At 32.9% G+C, this 18,572-nt stretch overlaps 1 protein-coding gene across 1 annotated transcript in view; it reads left to right on the forward strand.

Annotated features, from left to right (window-relative positions):
• Positions 1 to 18,572, forward strand: part of LOC129228532 (synaptogenesis protein syg-2-like) — a 107,865-nt gene that overhangs the window by 24,589 nt on the left and 64,704 nt on the right. The window contains exon 4 of the mRNA XM_054863212.1: positions 3,248 to 3,451. Within this exon, the coding sequence (XP_054719187.1) occupies positions 3,248 to 3,451 (204 nt within the window). The remainder of the gene's footprint in view (positions 1 to 3,247; positions 3,452 to 18,572) is intronic.

Here is an 18,572-nt window from a genome sequence, read left to right on the forward strand (position 1 = left end):
GTGTACATGAATACAGCTCAGTTCTAACTCACACAACACGAAAAGGAAGTGATACATTATATTAAGTACAAAAACTCCTGTTCTTTCCTCTGTTGAGTTAAAAAAAAGGGGGGGGGGGGTTGTAACTTGTAATAGTAGCACTTTTATTTTATATTGCTACTAGATTAATGAAATCTATCATTAGTTTTTAACATGATATTTCATACGTCACTCGCACATCAAAACTAACCCGACTCACACTATAACTCCTCTAAATACTTTTACTAACTATAAAAATACATGCAAGAAATCCATAAAAACATATTGTTCTCAATGTCACATAAATGTTAAAAATGAATCTATTATGTATACAACTCCTTTAAGAAAAAAGGAACAGAAAAGTAAATCCACAATTCTGTATTATGGTGTACTTTGGCAGGGAATTAGCCTTTATTAAGCTTACTAAGCAGAACTGTTGCGTAATCATGAATAAGTTCTGGCAATAATGTACAGGAACAGAACCTAGTTTTCAATTCTTTACATTTCCTCCAAATATTTTTCTTTTCCATTTTAATAGAGTCAAACCAAGATCCAGATTGCAATTAAGATCGGTCATACCTTAAGAGTTTTTTTACTCTCCTAGTTTTGTGCTGGATAATATTGAACCATATCATTTCAGTTCTTTAAATTCTGTAATTATAACCAGATCTGCTCTTTTTCAAGCAATTTCTGCAAGCCACAACAGCTACGCACAAAAGAGAAATCACTACAATTAATAAAGAATTTGATTTGTAGTAAAGCTCCGCAATAACCATCAATCTTTGCTCTTCACCTATTGTTCTTTTTAAGCTGATAATGTGACCGACTACGGAATGCATTCAATCCACGTGCTGCTAATGAAATTGTAGAATGCAGTTCGTTATTAATTGAATATTTTGCATGCATTCGAAGCATTATTACCCAATATATCACAAAGCCGCATTAAAAGCCGATCCCAGCGCTTTCCCCTCTTTGCCTCTGAACAACACGGATAATGTCTAGCTGACGTCCGATGCAGGTTCAGAAATTCATTTGTCTGGAGCATCAAAGATGACATGCAGTGAATAATAATGGCTTTCATTATGCATTCGTGTAATTTTGTCGAAGGTGGTTTGAAAGACAATGATTTAAAGATGTGTTCCCGAGTATTTTTCTATTTTTCTGGACCGAGTATAATAACAATTGGGTTTTTGGTTTGTATGTCATCTGCAAGAATGGAGAGAGGGAGAGAAAGATTCAAACGAGAATAAACTCTATGAACGTCAAACTATTTTTTACAGGCACACAATATTATTTATTTTTTTCAGAAGAACAAGTTTAAAGAGTTGTAACATGAACTGATTGTTTTTAAAAAATTCTCTTAAAAAATAAATACTTGGCCTGTTTTTCAATTTGCGTCATTTTATTCTACTTCTGTTATAAACATAAAACTACATAAAAATAAAAGAAAGAAATATAAAGTAATAAAACATGAACAGTTAAAGAACCGAAAAGCAATAGAGTCAAAGCAATTGATTTCAGAAAGACATTGAAAAACTTCAAATTGAAAAGGTTTTTAAAAAAAATCTCGAAAACATATTTAAATTTAGAAAAGGGTGTTTTGGAATGTGATAGTGTGTCTGTGCATCGAGCTGTCCTTTTGCTTGTTGGCCGGACTATCAACTGTCGAAGAAATTAATGACATTGTTTTTTAATTTTAGTTTTTAAATAAATAATATGATCATATTTTAATGTATCTAAGATAAGTTTGGGCTGGGAGAACATTCTAAGAAACATTTTACGGACAAGATATGTGGAAATAAACTTATTTTAGCTTGATTATTTTGTTGTCACTTTTCAACCTTTTATAAAATTGAGCATTATCGTCAAGAAACAGATTTTTAGCTGAGTCAATTTTCGTTTCAGAATTCAGGATTCAGAGCGCATTTTAGGTACCTTCGTAGGGGCCGTAGTAGCCCGATCGGTAGAATGTCGGATTCGGGGCCGGAGGGTCCTGGGTTCAAACCACGATGGTCGAAGACCCGCCGTCGTCATTAAAGGGGACTGGGCGACGTTAAATATGCTAGTGGTCTCAATGTCCTCCAAGTGAAACGATACCTCTGGGGGTGCTAGCACTAGGTAGCTATTAGCTCCTGGACTAGTTCTAAATTCTCATTAACTGTTCGATCCGGTGATGGTGCTGCCATCTATCGGTATATAAAATAATGGAGGCAAGATACTTAGTATGCAGTCCTCGACATAAATACATTTGTAGTCAGTTGTGATTCTGAATAGGAATAGGTACCTTCGTATACCTTCGTAATGATGTGTTTTTTGTTTAAAAAAAAATCAAAATCATGTCCTTCTATCAACATTATTATCCTCAAAGCTTAATTCTACTTTAAAACAAGAAGATTTATTTTATTTATTTTTTTAAATTTATTTATTAGAAAAAAAATAGGATTTTTATGTGTATTATGTACATAGTATATGGTAACTTGATTTGATATCTTGCTTTGATACAACCCAACAAAATGAGAAAAATTTCCTTCCTTTCGTAGAGTCTTTTATAAATACCATATAGCTATTTTTATGAAAATAATTAGATAAGTATTTGATTTATAAACTTTTTACTCATTGCAATTCACTGATACCAGCCAGTTTCGCTGAAAAATAACTATATATTTCAATAAACATGTCACATTCTGCAAAAAAACCTAAAGAAAAAAGTATTGTCCCTCATCAAGACTGATTATTTAGTACTAGCGGTACTTGCACGGCTTTGCCCATAGTAGAAAATTAAAAGGTCATTTGGTTCGCCTGTATATTTACAAATAATGGAGGATAAATTTCTCGCCAATTTGCTATGTTCATTTGCTCGCCTATGGTCACATATGGTAGTTTGCTCGTCCACGTTATGGTAATTTGTGAGTCCACGTTATGGAAATTTGTTCGTTCATGTTATGATAATTTGCTCGATAAAATATTCTGAAAATTGGAATAGAAAAAGAACAAAATCGAATTTTAGAAAAATCGCTTCGAGGTGCTCATCTCTATGCTACGAACTAATTTTGTGCAAAGTTTCATGAAAATCGGCCGAACGGCCTAGGTACTATGTACGTAACAGACATACAGACATCCAGAGACACAGACTTTATGCTTTATTATTAGGAAAGATGACAGACTACATTCATTCACGTAATATTTTCTTCCTAAAATGCGTTTAATTCATGTTTTTTTTTCATTACAGGTCAGCCCTTGCCTGCAGTCACGTGGTGGCGGGAATCAGTACTATTGGACGATAGCTATGATGTAATTAAAGACGATCACATTAGAAATGAACTGTTAATATCGACACTACAGCGCCATGATCTCATGGCAGTTTTTACATGCCAGGCTTCCAACAACAATGTGTCGCTACCAGCTTCAGCTTCAGTTACAGTGGACATGAACTGTAAGTAACAACTAAATTGAAATGTTCGTTCAAGTTACCTTTTTCTTCCCTTTTCAGAATATGTGCTATTGATTATACTTGCAACATTCCTGGGTGTATCTATCGCCTGCTTCAGGGTCAAATTTCTAATTTCCCATCTTAGCAATGGTATTAGAAAAAAATATATAAACCACGCCCTTTGTCGCCGCGACCTTGTAGTTACTATGTCCCTTTAACATGAAGAAAATTAGAGTGGAGTATATTTGTTAAATAAAAAGCCAATCGTTTCTCTTTTAAGTTGATCTCTGAATACATCTCTCATGCATTGATGTAAAAATAGCTTATCAAGAAACTGAGGACTCTAATTCAATGGTACCGCAACCCGCGACCCATGGGTCACATGCCGCCCGCGAAAATATACCATGTGGTTTGTTGTTATGTTCAATGTTATAGATGAAAAATCACGATTAGAGTCACAATCTCACATGCCTGGCATCACATGTTCAGAGATTCATTTCTGGAAAAAAGCTGCAATTTATAAAACCAGCATTACAGTCTTTTCTTTTTCACGTTTTCTCATATTATTTTTTTAAAAAAATAAATATTTTGAAAAGTCATATGTGTCCTAGCCCACAATACTCATTTAATATGAGGTGCAGTCCTCGTGTAAAACCAATTGAGCACCACGGTTATAGTTAACATAAAAACAAAACAAGAAATCCATAACCACACACATGCTAAGTTTTGTTACTACATTATTTTTTAAAATAAGTAATCATGTATATTATACGTAGAATGTTTGGATAGTTCATCGAAATATATGCCAACTACGCAGCAGTTTGATACTATATGAGAATAAATTACTCGATTGCACTCATGCGAATTACGTTTATATTTTTGCTATCCGCAGGTAAAGTTTTAGAAAGTGTTTCCTTATAAGTTTGCTCTTTTTTTTTTCACCTTTAGAATGTATCATTGCAATAAAGTACTAAAAAATTCTAAACACCCACTGGAATTTTTTTCTAGACTAAGGGATATGCAGGAATTCTGAAAGCAGCTGACATTTTTCTACAAATTCTACTCTTGAAAACATCAGTGAAAAAATTCTACAAAACACTTACTCAAGCCAAATAAATATCACAAGTTTCAAGAGGTGTTGACTAAAGCTTTCCCTAAGTCTCACTATTTATACTTTCTTAACAATGCTTATAATTTTAGTAGGAAAAAAATGTTGCTTTTGTATACGAAGAGCGGTCTCGACGCTGATCTTAGAACCCTTCACTTTTAACTAAGTGAAAAAAATATCATACACTGTAAAAAAATTCCGGAACGTTACTGAATATTTCCGTGTAACGTTTCGGGATTTTAAAGGTTTTTATGTACTTCCTCGAAAAGTCAAGTATCGTTGTCAAAACGTTTCCTGAATCGATACGAGTTGTCCGAATGCAGACTTCTCTCTGTTGTAAAAATATTCTTAGCTCCCAGTTTAAAGATCAACTGAGAGTATTGAAAAGGTGCATCGGCTTTATTTCGATTATGGCTCGTCCATGCTGATTAAACTCCCAAGGGGAACGAATAAGTATGGACTACGTAGCTTTGCAAGATTTGCAATCAAGTGAGATTCTTGATACTTACTTGCAATTCTGACTTAGCTTTGACCATGTTGGCAATACTGCTTTTGGAATTATATTGATAAATCGGGAAGGTGCCAAGCTGTTATATTATCCCTACTTTAGGTTACTCTGAGGTTCCAGGTACACGACTGGCTTTAAACGGGAAGATGTCAGGATTTTTCAGGAAAGTTACTGAATTTTAGCGGAAAACGTTCCTGGTTTTTGCGAGATATGTTACTGGTAGAAATTGGGCACATCAGCTGCCCATTATTTTCCAGGAACATTTCTGAATCGTTTTTACGGTGTAGTTAAGTTTTCAGAACTCTGCTCAGTTATCGAACTATACTACGCCACGTAACTATTTTAGCAACTGCTCTTGAATTTCTTCCAAAATATTTGTCTCTGTGATTTAAAATTAAACAAACTTGAAAGCTACGAATAGTTTCCGTGAATTGTATTTTATAATCGACATTAAAAATGTAAAAAACGTTAACAAAAACTACACTGTATAAACGTTTCAGAAACGTTCCTGGAAAATAATAGGCAGATGATGTGCCCAATTTCTGAGAGTAACATATCTTGCAAAAACCAGAAACGTTTTACGCTATAAGTCTTTCTGAAATTATTCTAAAAAGAATTCCAGGAAATTCGTAAATCTCCCTGGTTAAGCGCAGTCCTTGTAGAAAAATTAAGTGGGTTTAACATAATTGCTTAGAACTTTCCTGATTTATCAAGAAGCTCCAGAAGCATAACACGAACGAACTATACGAGAATTACAAGCAAGAACCACGCATGTCCCTCACCTGCAATTCCTGCAGCTATCCAGTGACGTATTCGCTCTCGTTGGGAACTTAGTCACACTGCACTGGCCGTAGCTGAGTTTAAGCCGATACACTTAATAAACACGCTCATTCAATCGTTAAAATGGTAGCTAAAAATATTTTTCTTAATAGTTAAAAGTCTGCACTCGTGCAACTTGTAGCAATTCAGGATACGTTTTTGCTAAGGTACTTGATTTTACTGGGAAATTTATGAAACCCCGAAACGTTCCACGGAAATAACCAGCAACGTTTTGGAAATTTTCCACAGTGTAATTTTATAACACATTTTCATTTCGGACTTAATAATCTCCCTAATATTTTTTTCAAAAAGCATAACAAAAAACTTTTCATTTAGTTTTAGTACAGACAAAGACAAACAGAGAAAGACAATATCTTTATTTTGTTTGCAATAAAATGTTAGAAATTCAACAATCCACAGAAATCAAATTAAATTGTGTTTTCTGAAATAATACGAAATATTAAATTAGCAGTTTATTTTCATTTACACTAATGCATAAAGTCTCCACCAAAACCAAAATAGAAAATACATTTGAGTATTAAAATATTTTCTTTCAAAGACCGGCATTAAATTTTAAACTTTTGTTTGCAGTTTCACATTCTTTTCCGACTTACGGTTATTTTGAAGAAGCTGTGAAGTAATTAGGAAGGATTTGCGACAAAATTAATTACTAAAAGTGATAATAGACGGTTTTAATTCAATACATCCTATTTCTAAGGCCAAGAGTTTTCCGGAAATATTAGTGTGAATGTTAAGTACCGCATAATTCACAACTGCAGTCTTAATTATAAAGCTCTGAATAGGATCAGCTTGCTCAACATGCGTTATATTTAGTTTTATTATAAATTTGATTTAAAAAAAACAAGACAGTTTCGTTATTTTTTTTCTCACTGCATTGTTATTCAAATTAATTCTTTAATACTATTCCCGAACAGTTTATCTATATACTTTAAATTAGGAAACAAAATAACGTAGGTTAATTTTCAATGAATTTAAATGAACATAAAAAAGGAAAAAATGGAGTGATTCGGGAATATGGGCTAAAATGAAGATGCGGACATATTGAAATGGTAAACTCTTTTCAGTTTGCAGTGATACTTATCTATATTTAGCAATATTTTATCTTCGATTTTAAGCCTATACATGATTCATGTCAAAAAACCCTGTAACTAAAAATCTCTGTAGCTCTAATGATCAAGGTATACAATAACACAAGTCGTTTGCAAAATTTGATCCGCGTATTGTAATATTTTGGAGTTCAGCAAAATATATTTTTGTAATAATATTTTGATACATTTTTATTAACATTTTATGTATTAATCGAGATGCATTGCACTCGGGGCAAAGTAATATAGCTCAACTCGTCTACTAATTCATTCATTAATTAAATCATGTACGTGTTCATTTATCAATTCATTTATATTTATTCATCGAAAAAAATACTTATTGTTTCTTTAATTCATTGTTTTGTTTTCTTTTTTATTCCTTACTTTGTTCACTCTTTTATTTTTTCTCTTAAATTTCATAATTCAGTTATTTACTAGCTGCATCGCCAGGCCTTCTCCGGTCTACCTCAAAACCTAAAGTTGTGCCAAGTGACGCAATAATATGGCTTAAATAAAAGCAAAAAACAAGTGTAAAATTTTCCGTCAAAGTAATGACAACAGTCCTTAAAATGTCCTATTTAATTTTGGGCATTAGTCTTTTAAAATTACCATTCAATTGGGAAAACTTCTTAAATAAAGTCAACACTCCCCTACATGTACCAATACCCAAATGAGTAAGGAAACATTTTGCTAAAAGGGTGAATAAAATGAAGGCAACAGTCACGCAATACTGTCATCAGGCCTTATAAAATATCATTACAATTAGAAGAGTTCAAAAAAAAAAAAAAAAAAACCAATAGGATTTCGACGTTCTTTCTTTAAAAATCCTTACTTGAATGAGCACAACGATCCATAAATTCCCCATCATAGTAAGGATAACAGTTCCTAAAAAAATCTAATTAAAAAGAGGAAAATAGTCCCCAAAATATTAATAAGAAAAAGAAAAACAATCCCAAAAATTATTAGGAAAAGTCATAAACTTTTAAACAATCATCATCAGAATAAGAAACAGTTTTCCAATAACATCAACAGTCACTCTAAAAATATCTATCTGAATAAGGAAAGCTGTCAACAAACCCCTTTTCGGAATGAAAAAAATTAAAAATTACACTAGCATTCTTTTTTTTAAAGCTCATCAGAAGTGACACAAAAGCTTCAAAAAGTTCCCTTTTTAATAGTATTTTAGTAATTTAGTATTTCGTTTAGTTTAATACTAAAAAGTCGCCGGTCAAGGTATGACGGGTGAAAATTGCTTCCACTCTTCTGCATTTAAATGAAGAAATTACCTGGTTGGTGATATTTAGATAGTTGATATTTTAACCCCAACTCCAGTGGATTATCTCAAACTCCAGTGCATAGCGTTGATTTTCAACAACTTTTTTGATTCTTCATTCCCCTAAGGCCCCTATAACTGGGGAACCGACGCATCCGCCATTTTGGATCAAAGTGGCCGTCTGTTTTTGAGCCATCGCCATAGGGTGAATTATTAAAAGACGCAAGAAAGAATGTTAAGATCGTAAAAATAAGTGAATGTGCCGCAGTGTACTTTACATAAAAATAGTTCACATACAGGATTTTGTTTCTTTAAATTTCAAATTAATAACCAAAGATAAAAAATCAATTTTACTGACGATTTGCTGGAAATCCGAAGCTAAAACTCGGCAGTGCGAAAGCAGTAAACATTGTTAAGTAAATTCCCTGAACTATTTCTATTGTTACGTATGGTAAATTTAGTTTGAATAAATATGCTTTTTTTATATACAACTGTTACATTCAAATCAGTTAATAAATTAATCGCTAAGATCCAAAAATGCGATGCTGCCAAAAATAGGACTAATTCACTTTACTGAAAATTCAAGTATATCGTATTAGCACATAAAAATATATAGTTACACTAATACTACTAAGAGCATTAATAATGTAAAGTAATACTAGTTTCATAATTAATTAGCAAGTTAATTAATCACACAAATAACCGAATAATAATAATATATGTAATATTTTACCAATTGAAATGTTTTCGATTTCTTAATGATTTGTTGGTTTGTTTATTTTTTCAAAATATGACACTTTGTTGTTCTAATGTCAATTTGGGACAAAAACGAATGCATTAAGCTAACATAAAATGAAGCTGAAAGGGAGCGAAAACACATCTAGTGTGGTAATATTTCTCCGACTTTTGATCCAAAATGACAAACAGTTCGGCCTGGTATATGTAGGGGCTCTACATTCCCCTAAAATTACTGTCTTACAAGTAAAATAGTTAAGCTACCGGATCCAGTTCAGTCTTGTCCTAATAAAGCCTTTCCCTGCCTGTTATGCATTATCAAAAAATATTATCAAATTATCGTGTGGCGCGAGTTTCAATATTGAAACACCCAGATTAATCGATCATCGGCTATTATTTATAGGAGGATTAAGATAAGTTTAGTTTTATATTTTATGAAATTATTGATGATTCGTATCTTTCTGCTAAACGGGCTCATTGCGCACAAGCATTATTGTAAAAAAATATAAAAGAAATAGTGTATAGCATTTTTTTTTTATTAATGCAATACATAAATTCAGAAAATTCATTTTTTTTTTCAAATGCTGACAAAAGTTGTTTTGAATGTAATTCTTCTAACCAATTTTCCAAAAATGTGATAAATCACAAAATTCATCTTACAAAGAAAAACAGATAAAGAAAGGAAGTATTTTTAAGTACTTAAAATAAAACATGAATTCTTTTAATGCTAGACATTAGCCGGAAACTATTTAAAATAGGATTCTTTTGAATAAAATACCATAGCTGCGTTTTTTTCTGGTAAAAGTGTCATTTTACATAGGCAAAAATTTTTCTTTTTGTTCTCTAAATTACGTCCAGAAGTTTCTTTCTCACGTCAAATCTGCCTTGAAACGCATAATCATTAGACACAACAGAACAAGTTACAAATACTATTTTCTTCCAAACCCCACTTAAGTTTTAAATGCAGAGGAAAATGCATTTTTAGTCTCACTGCAACAGAAGTAAAAATAAAAACAAAAAATTCTCACTATTGTCTAAATGTGTTTTCCAAGATCTCAGAAAGAAAACAAAAAATGAAATGTACTAAACTAGGTGAAGAAAATTCTGGGAATAAAATGATAAAAGCACGATTCTCCCATTGCATTCCTAAAGTCTGCAAAAGCCCATTTCGCTTTATCTTAATGACGCGCTATCGCAAAGATTGCACATCAAGAAATACAAATACCGTGCAAGGCGTTCATGTTCGTTCTATTAAAGTTTTTTTAGCCGCAGAAATAGTCATTGGCTTTCGTTAAAAGTGAAAACCAGAAAAAATAAATAAAAAAGCTAATTCGTATGCTTATTAGAAGCATTAAAATTACTCATTTATTCCAAGTTATACGTCTGACTTTATAAATAGCAACATGCTATTTAAAATACATTATGATTATTGTAATATTTTTTTTAACATAATTCAATGCATTCATTCTAGAAAGTTGAACAGAAAAAATATGTTAGAAATGCCGGAAAGTAATGTCATTTTTGACCCAAACAAAATTGTATCACCGGGTTTTTTTAAACATTGCCCTCATTAAAATTGCTCTCATTAAAATAATAATAAAAAAACAGAGTTATTGCACTCATTATTAAAAACCTTTTACCTTAGTATGCAATGCAAATTTTTAGACCCGAATCAGCAAGAATCATCTAGTTTTGAATAATATTTCATCAAATATACTATGGTTGCTGTAATTATGTTTTTTACAACTCAGTTGAATACAAACCATACATGTAAAGGTATAGAAACACTAACTTCTATGAGAGGTTTTCGAAAGTAGTGTCGTTTTTTCTCAAACAGCAAATTTGTCACCAAGTTTTTTTAAATTAGTTATGTATGTAATTGCCCTCATTATTAACAACCTTTTGTGGCGTACATTTTTAATCCCGGTTCAAAATAAAAATCAACTTGTTTTGGAGCAAACTATGTGGGACAGCATTTTGGATTTCAGTCAAATTTTACTTTAGCCAAACAGAAGTAAATGTATTTTGACTTTTTTTCCCAAATTCAAGTGAGTGCAAATTTTACCTGTTAAGTTGCAAAAAAACTTACGTTAGAGATACCGAAAAATGGTATCGCTTTTTCTTAAATAGATAACTATTAAAGATAATTATTAAGGGTTTTTTTTTTTTAAATCTAGGGATGTAATGTCCCTTATAATCAAAACCTTTTGTCATCTTAACTGCAGTGGGCAGGTAAAAGACTAACTGCAATTTTTTTTTGAGCAATCAGGATTGCTTATTTCTTTCTTTGACTATTTTGATGTCCTATGATTTTATTTTCTCGCCAGCACCCACTGCAGCATCACCGTCGACCGGCCGCCTCACGATGCTGCTCCTCTACCGACAACCGTTTCCAGGTTGCGTCAATATCCTACACTTACACGCATACATACACGCACGTACACACAAACATACATACACCTACAAACACATACATACACCTACAAACACATACATACACCTACAAACACATACACACAGAAACACTTTCACACACTCAAACACATTCGCACACACACAAACACGTACACACACTCATACACACACAAGCATACACACACCTACACACAACTACCCATACACTCATGCCTGCACACAGACACAAACACATATGCTTACACACACATACACATCCCCCCCCCACACACAAACACACGCCTACATACACACACACTCGTGATTGCGAAAAAAATAATTTGAATTCAAAAGGTTAAAATTCAATTTATTTATTTATTTTTTTTTTTTTTTTTTTTTTTTTTTTTTTTGCATTTTTATCTTTCATTGTACGTTAGATTCATTGTACAAGCTTGTATATTCGGTTGTCGCTGCAAACGGCAGCGTAGTAGGGAAAACCTAATCTTACAGCGCCATAATGATGTGATTAGGATCTGCGTAGCGTTCGCAATGTGTTCTATGCTGTGTTTGCTCCAACTATAGTGTGCAACACTTTCAACACCTGATTGATAAAAGTTAACTGGTTTTAGAGCAAAATATGCGGTGATGGCATTTTGGATTTCAGCCCAAATTTTGAAATCTCTGGCACATAGCGATATGGATGAAGATATATTAAATAGGAGAATGTCTCGCGAGTAGGGTCTGGCGATCCCCTCCGACAGAAAAGAACGTGGTTCTGAAACACGATTATGTTGATTATGCAAGACCACGTTGCTTAACTTTGGGGAGGGGGGAGGATCATCACCCCATGAAGCATTCATAAAACGAAGTAAACTACTTGGGACATCGTCGTCGGATAGAAATGGCAGGCTGACTGATATAAACAAATCTTACTATAACTAGCGTTTACAAGAAGATGATGCTAAATTAAAAGAAAATGACCAAGAGAAAATTTTTATTGATATACTTTGTAAGTAAAAAAGCAGAATATAACAAACAACTATTCTGTTGTGAAAGAAAGGTATTTTAAGCGATAAAGTATGAAACTTTTCTTAAGTAAACAATGTCTTACTATACGGCATTAAAAAAAAAAAAAAAAAGGTCAATGATTGAATGAACATCTGCTACGTGTCCTCTCTGAGATAGAAAGTAGAATCTTTACCGAATACCCTCTTATATCCTATTCATACTTCATGAACTAGAAGAACGGTATTGAAAGAAAATTCTTATTTGTTTCCCACTGGATTTTGCAAAGATTGAAGGTAAAATTCTATGACACACATATAAAAGAACCGCTTCCTAAAGCATTCGCTCTCCTGGGCCAGTTTTCTGGTCGCTTCGTCTACTATAAACTAAGTAAGTCAGTTGATTTTTTTTTTTCTGGCGAACAATAAGTTAAGTTTTAACGTATGTTTTAAAAACGCAACGCTTGCGAAATTTTATCCCTAGTTAGGAATTATTTATAAAAAAGAAATGATGTCATTAAGGTAGTTAAAGACATGGTTAAGTTGGTTGTTTTAGCATTTGGAGTGGATTAAACTGTGATTTTGCAGCTATTTTTATGGAAAAGGCTAATTCACACGGTGTTTGATTTAATAAAATACACTTTATAGCTGTGTCATTTTTATTAATTTTCAACTATTATTGGTTTATTTCTTCTGACAGAAATTGGAATGCAATCACTTTACCAGTAATTCGCAACTCCGGAGCTCGAATGCGCTACCTTGCGATGATTAACAATACTAAAGAAAAAGTAAAAATATTCCATTCTACGTATGTTCTTTGGTGTAAATTACAGGCTACAGACAGTTTATGGTGTAATATAATTTCAGAAGAATAGAAAAGAAAGCTTCCAACAAACACGATGAAAAATTAAATGTTATTCCATAAGCGACAAGGAGAGTTTTAAATTACGGCATGCGTTTGTTTTACCTTTTTTTATCCGCCATTAGGCACTCGCTTAGTTACGGTCACACTAAAAACTAATATGGCCATGCTGGCTAAGTTCAGTTATTTTCAGGAAATACACGAAAAAATATTAAATAGCATTAAAACACTTATTTTTCTTACAATATAATCAAATGTCAACTTACTAATTCGAGTCACAATAAAATTAAAAAATAGATTACTGTACTGTCGCTTTTAAAGTTTCGTCTGCGCAATAACAACAAAAGGAAATTAATAAATATAATAAATATAAATATTCTAAAACTACATTTTTTATTATTTTTTTCGTTTGCCAACTTCAATTTATGTTTTATCATCAACTCTAAACAATAATTTTGAGAAAAAAGAGCAAAAAAAAAATTTACTGTCTTCAAGAAAGAAACCAATCAAAAACTTAAATGATAAAACAAATTCATTATTGGTGACTGAGAGGCATTAAAATTTTAAACTATCCTCAAGATAAAAAGTTGGGGAAAAAATAAGGTGGATGTATTTTTGAAGATGCTTATTTTTGGAATCCCGCTAATATTTTTCCTGGACTATCAACTAAAATTTTTATATTGACAATACAAGACAAACCTTCCCATTAGAGATTAGGTGCCTAAAACTATTCCTAGTCATTTGCCCTTCTAAGAATGTTCCATTGCACATATAACTTACGCGGAGTTAATGTTCTCAAAAACACGATATGGAGGGTCAAGTCACCAAGTAGCAGACAAGGGTCCAGTAACAGACAGTCATAAATTTGGATTTAAATATTAAGCTTTTTAGGCGGGTAAAACATACTTTGTTGGGCCCTTGAATGCTGTGCAGCCATCTAGTGTTATCAGTGAATTATATGAACCAGTTGGGATTTACAAGACAGTGATGAAAGATTATGACTAGCCAACACAGCAGGTGTTTCATAATTGTGTGAATTTAATGAGGCTTTAGTTCCAAAAATAAAAAACTTTTGCACATGTTTAAGAGAAAAGAAAAAATTTGTCCTCATCCTGTCCAAAAACTCATCCTGTCCGTTGCAGGGTATCATCAGAGTTTTACCTGCACTGTAAAAAAATTCCGAAACGTTACTGGTTATTTCCGTGGAACGTTTCGTGATTTCAGAGGTTTTCACCTATTTCCCCAAAAAATCAAGTATCTTCGCAAAAAAGTTTCCTGAATTCCTAAATGATGCACGAATGCAGACCTTTCACTGGTGTGAAAAATATTTTTTGCTACCAGTTTAAATATTGACGGAGCGTGTTTATTAAGTGTATCGGCTTTAGGTTGTTTATGGCCCTTCCGGATTGACTAAGCTTCCAATGGAAGCAAATAAGTCACTGGAATTGCAGGCAAGAAATACGTTTGGTTCTTGCTTGCAATTTTCGCGTAGCTTGGCCGTGGTTGCTCTAATATTTCTGGAGCTTTCTTGGTAAATCAAGAAGGTTCTAATCAAATAAACCTATTTAATTTTTCTAGATAGTTCATGACTGGATTTAATAGGGGAGATTTCTTAATATTTCAGAAATGTTACTGACTTTTATCAGAAAACGTTCCTGGTTTTTGTAAGATATGTTACTGACTGAAATTGGGCACATCAGCTGCCTATTATTTTCCAGTAACGTTTCTGAATCGTTTTTACAGTGTGTCTGTTACTGGGTGTCGGACCTTTTCTCGATATTCAGCAAATAATAATAGAATGAGCTAATTCAGATGTCCAAAAGCAGCCAAACGTTAGATAAGATGTTGTTGCTTGAGAGAAAAATGTTTTTTAAAAGGCTAAATACATTAAAAGGCTCAGGAAATTGAGTTAAACTGAGAGTGATGTCTTAAGCATGTCTGTAACTGTTGCCGTTACCCTATGTAGTACAGTCGACTCCTGCTACAACGCGATTCGAAATGGCTATAACGCGAGTTTTTCGCGAGCAACGAATTTTAGAGCTAAAGCGAACATCCCGCTCGCAACACGAAAATATTTGGAAAAGAATCGTGATGCTAAGTGTTGGCTTCATTACTGACTACAAAATATTGAATTCGTGAATGTACTTTCATCCTTTAAGCATGACAACACAAGTTCCCACACACCACACTGTTCTAAATATCACTTTGGTAGTGTGTATAACCACTCCTTGTTTTTCATATATTTATTCTAAATGTTAAAGGGGATGAGATATTGTGGACCCTAGGCATGCTGTCTCATCTAAAGTTTGTGACAATTTAAGAAAAGGTAAAGATTCTTGATACGTTTGAGCAACTAGAAAGTGTGTCGAAGATAGCACGACAATTAGGCCTGAGTGAAGTTTTCAACTACAAGTCAAGAGAAGGCAATCCGTTTAAGAACAGAACTTAGTTTCAATATGAAGCTCGCAGAGTAAAGTATAAGCAAATTGCAAACAGTATGAAATTTGAATCTGCTGTTGTGGTGTGGATTAAAAAGTCCCTAAAAGAGTGGTGTTACCATAGATGGAATAATTGATCCGCATTTACTTTTATAACGGGCAACGTTGTAAAAGTAAATGCGAAGCTATACGGTATTTAAAAATATGTATTAGAATAACGATCAGACTGCTCAGCATAAGTCATCATCTTCAATTTTTAAGTTATAAAAGTAATTATAATTTTGTATCCAATGTACAATACTATTATAGTGCATCGCTTTCTTATTACTATACTGTAGTACAGTACATACTATACGTACCGTAATGTTTCACTTTATGTCTCTCTCTCTCTCTCTCTCTCATTGATCATTGATTTTGCGCATCTTAACAGTAGTTATTTTAAGTTGAATAATGCAGCTTTAAAAAAAAATAAAAACACGGTAAAAATTAAGCTCTTTATCTAAGAAACGGTAATATATAGTTGAAAAATGGTTTTGTAGTTGGTATTTTAGTTGAAAAACAGTTTAAGAGGTGTTTAAAAATGTCTAAAATAGCTGGGTATGTTAATAAAAAAAATCATATACACACCCTCTTTCCACAACGCGAAATTTCGACTTACGCGAGGAGTCTTGGAACGCATCCCTCGCGTAAGTCGGGATCCAACTGTATTGTGTTTATGATGTTCGAACGTATGTTGCACAAAATAAATATAAGTCTCACATGTTTGATTTTAAAAGAAGAAAAATTGCAAAGTAAGTCGAGTGCAAGACTTTGGAAAGACTCATACGAAATCAAAAACACTTGTTTTCTCCGCTTTATTAAACAATCCCACAGATGTTTAAATTTCTGCTATTTATTTAAAAATAGAGTTGAGTTCAAACGTTCGTGTGTACATACAGGCTTTCATTTTTACTTTCTTTTACAAAAAAAGAAGTATTGTATTCGCGAAGAAATTTTCACTCAAAAATCGACCTTAATTTCCATTTTGCTCACCCCCGAATGAAAGTTGAGTTTTTTTTCGACCCGACCACACGTGGATATATGCCTAAAAACATATAGACACAAGAAATGTCCATTTCGACGTTTCCCGAGTTAATTACAACGAGTTTTCTCGTGACGTCTGTATGTATGTATGTATGTACTTATGTGCGTATGTATGTCGCACAACTCAAGAACGGTATGTCATAGAAAGTTAAAATTTGTTAAGTAAACTCCTGGTGGGGTCTAATTGTGCACCTCCCCTTTTGGTTGCGTTCGAGTGTTTCTAAAGGAGTCTTTTGCACATTTTTTGGGGGGAATCATTGTTAATTTCGATGCAAATTTAAGTGGTGTAATTATTTGGCGGACAATTGACGATATATCTCCAGTCTTTTGGTCGTCAAGTTTTGTCACCAACTTGGCGATAAAATTGGCGATTTTTTTTTCTTTTTTTTAAAATCTGGTTTCAATTTGGCCACTGTTGGTGATATTTAGAGAGATAACTATTGAATTGCATTAAAATTGTAATAATGGGGAAATAACATTAAATTGGTGCAAAAGGAAGTCATGTGATGCACACGTCAGCTCGTTTATTTTGGAATGATAAGATAAATTAGAGTACTTAATCCTTTAAGAGTGGTGTCATACCACTGAAATGCTGTGCATCACTCCCGACCCCCGCATCTTTTAAAACAAACCCTAAAACTTTCAATGGCTCATTCCTCGCCATAACCACCTAACATGTGGGCAAACTTAAAGAACATTATTAGAAGTTCTTCCTTTAATATCGCCGATAAGCATTTCAGAAATTAATTGATAGGTATCTCATTTATGTCGTAGAAAAGAGAAGTGCAGCGTAACAAATTTAATTTCAGTTCCACCTCAATACCCCGAAATCCAAATGAGTTTTCTAGTTCATTGAAATTGCTGATATCAACGGAATGCGAGAGGCAAAATTTGCAAGCTTTCTAATCTCGTATCGTAAGAATTTATTAGTTTATAAATAAATTGCTATCCATTCGGGTAAACAAAAAGAAACAATTTAAATTCATTCATGATGAAAATGGTCATTGGAAGAACATTTTACGTTATACAGATGAAAAAATCGCACATTTTGAAAAAATACGAATGTATAATTAAGTTTTCTGAAGTCGAGATATTCATTTCGAACTCCCATCCATAATGAAAGCAACAAATAAAATGTTTTTCTATTATTTTGAAGAAAAATTTTCTCTCGTTCCTTTTTTTTTTTTTTTTTTTTTTTTTTTTTTTTTTTTTTGACAGCTGAAAGGGATATTTTCATTGCGTACGGTTTATGTGCTTGTTTCTACCTTTAAAAAAATTATTTAAAAAAATATTGGCTGCAAATTGTATGATACCTCTGTAAGCTGACAGTTAGCGATAAAATACATGTGTCGTTAACTTAGACAGGTCGTCATCGTACAGAGGATGATATAAACCAAACATATTTTCGTGTACCAGACAAAAGCAATCCGTAAAGTGTAGGCCAGCGGTAGTCAACCCGTCGATTGCGACCGACCGGTCGATCTCGAGCCCACGTTCAGTCGAACCTTACAACATTCTGGAATTTTTTTTTTTTTTTTCAGAGTACCATTAAAATAAAAAAAAATAAATAAATAAAAACAACATTTTCTGCAAAGGAATTTGACAAGATCTCTGAAACAAAAGTTAATTAAAACATTTTAAGAAATTTTTATCATCGCTGGAAGCTACAAGTGCCCCCCCCCCCCCCCACTTTTAATATTTAAGAGCAATATTTATTTCTCACTTTTGCTATTGAAAAATGTCCACAAAAGAAAAAACGAATTTATAGATCAAACTTATTTCGAATGTTGGACA

Source organism: Uloborus diversus, chromosome 8 (genome assembly GCF_026930045.1).
Source record: "Uloborus diversus isolate 005 chromosome 8, Udiv.v.3.1, whole genome shotgun sequence".
In the NCBI taxonomy this organism is placed as follows: domain Eukaryota; kingdom Metazoa; phylum Arthropoda; class Arachnida; order Araneae; family Uloboridae; genus Uloborus; species Uloborus diversus.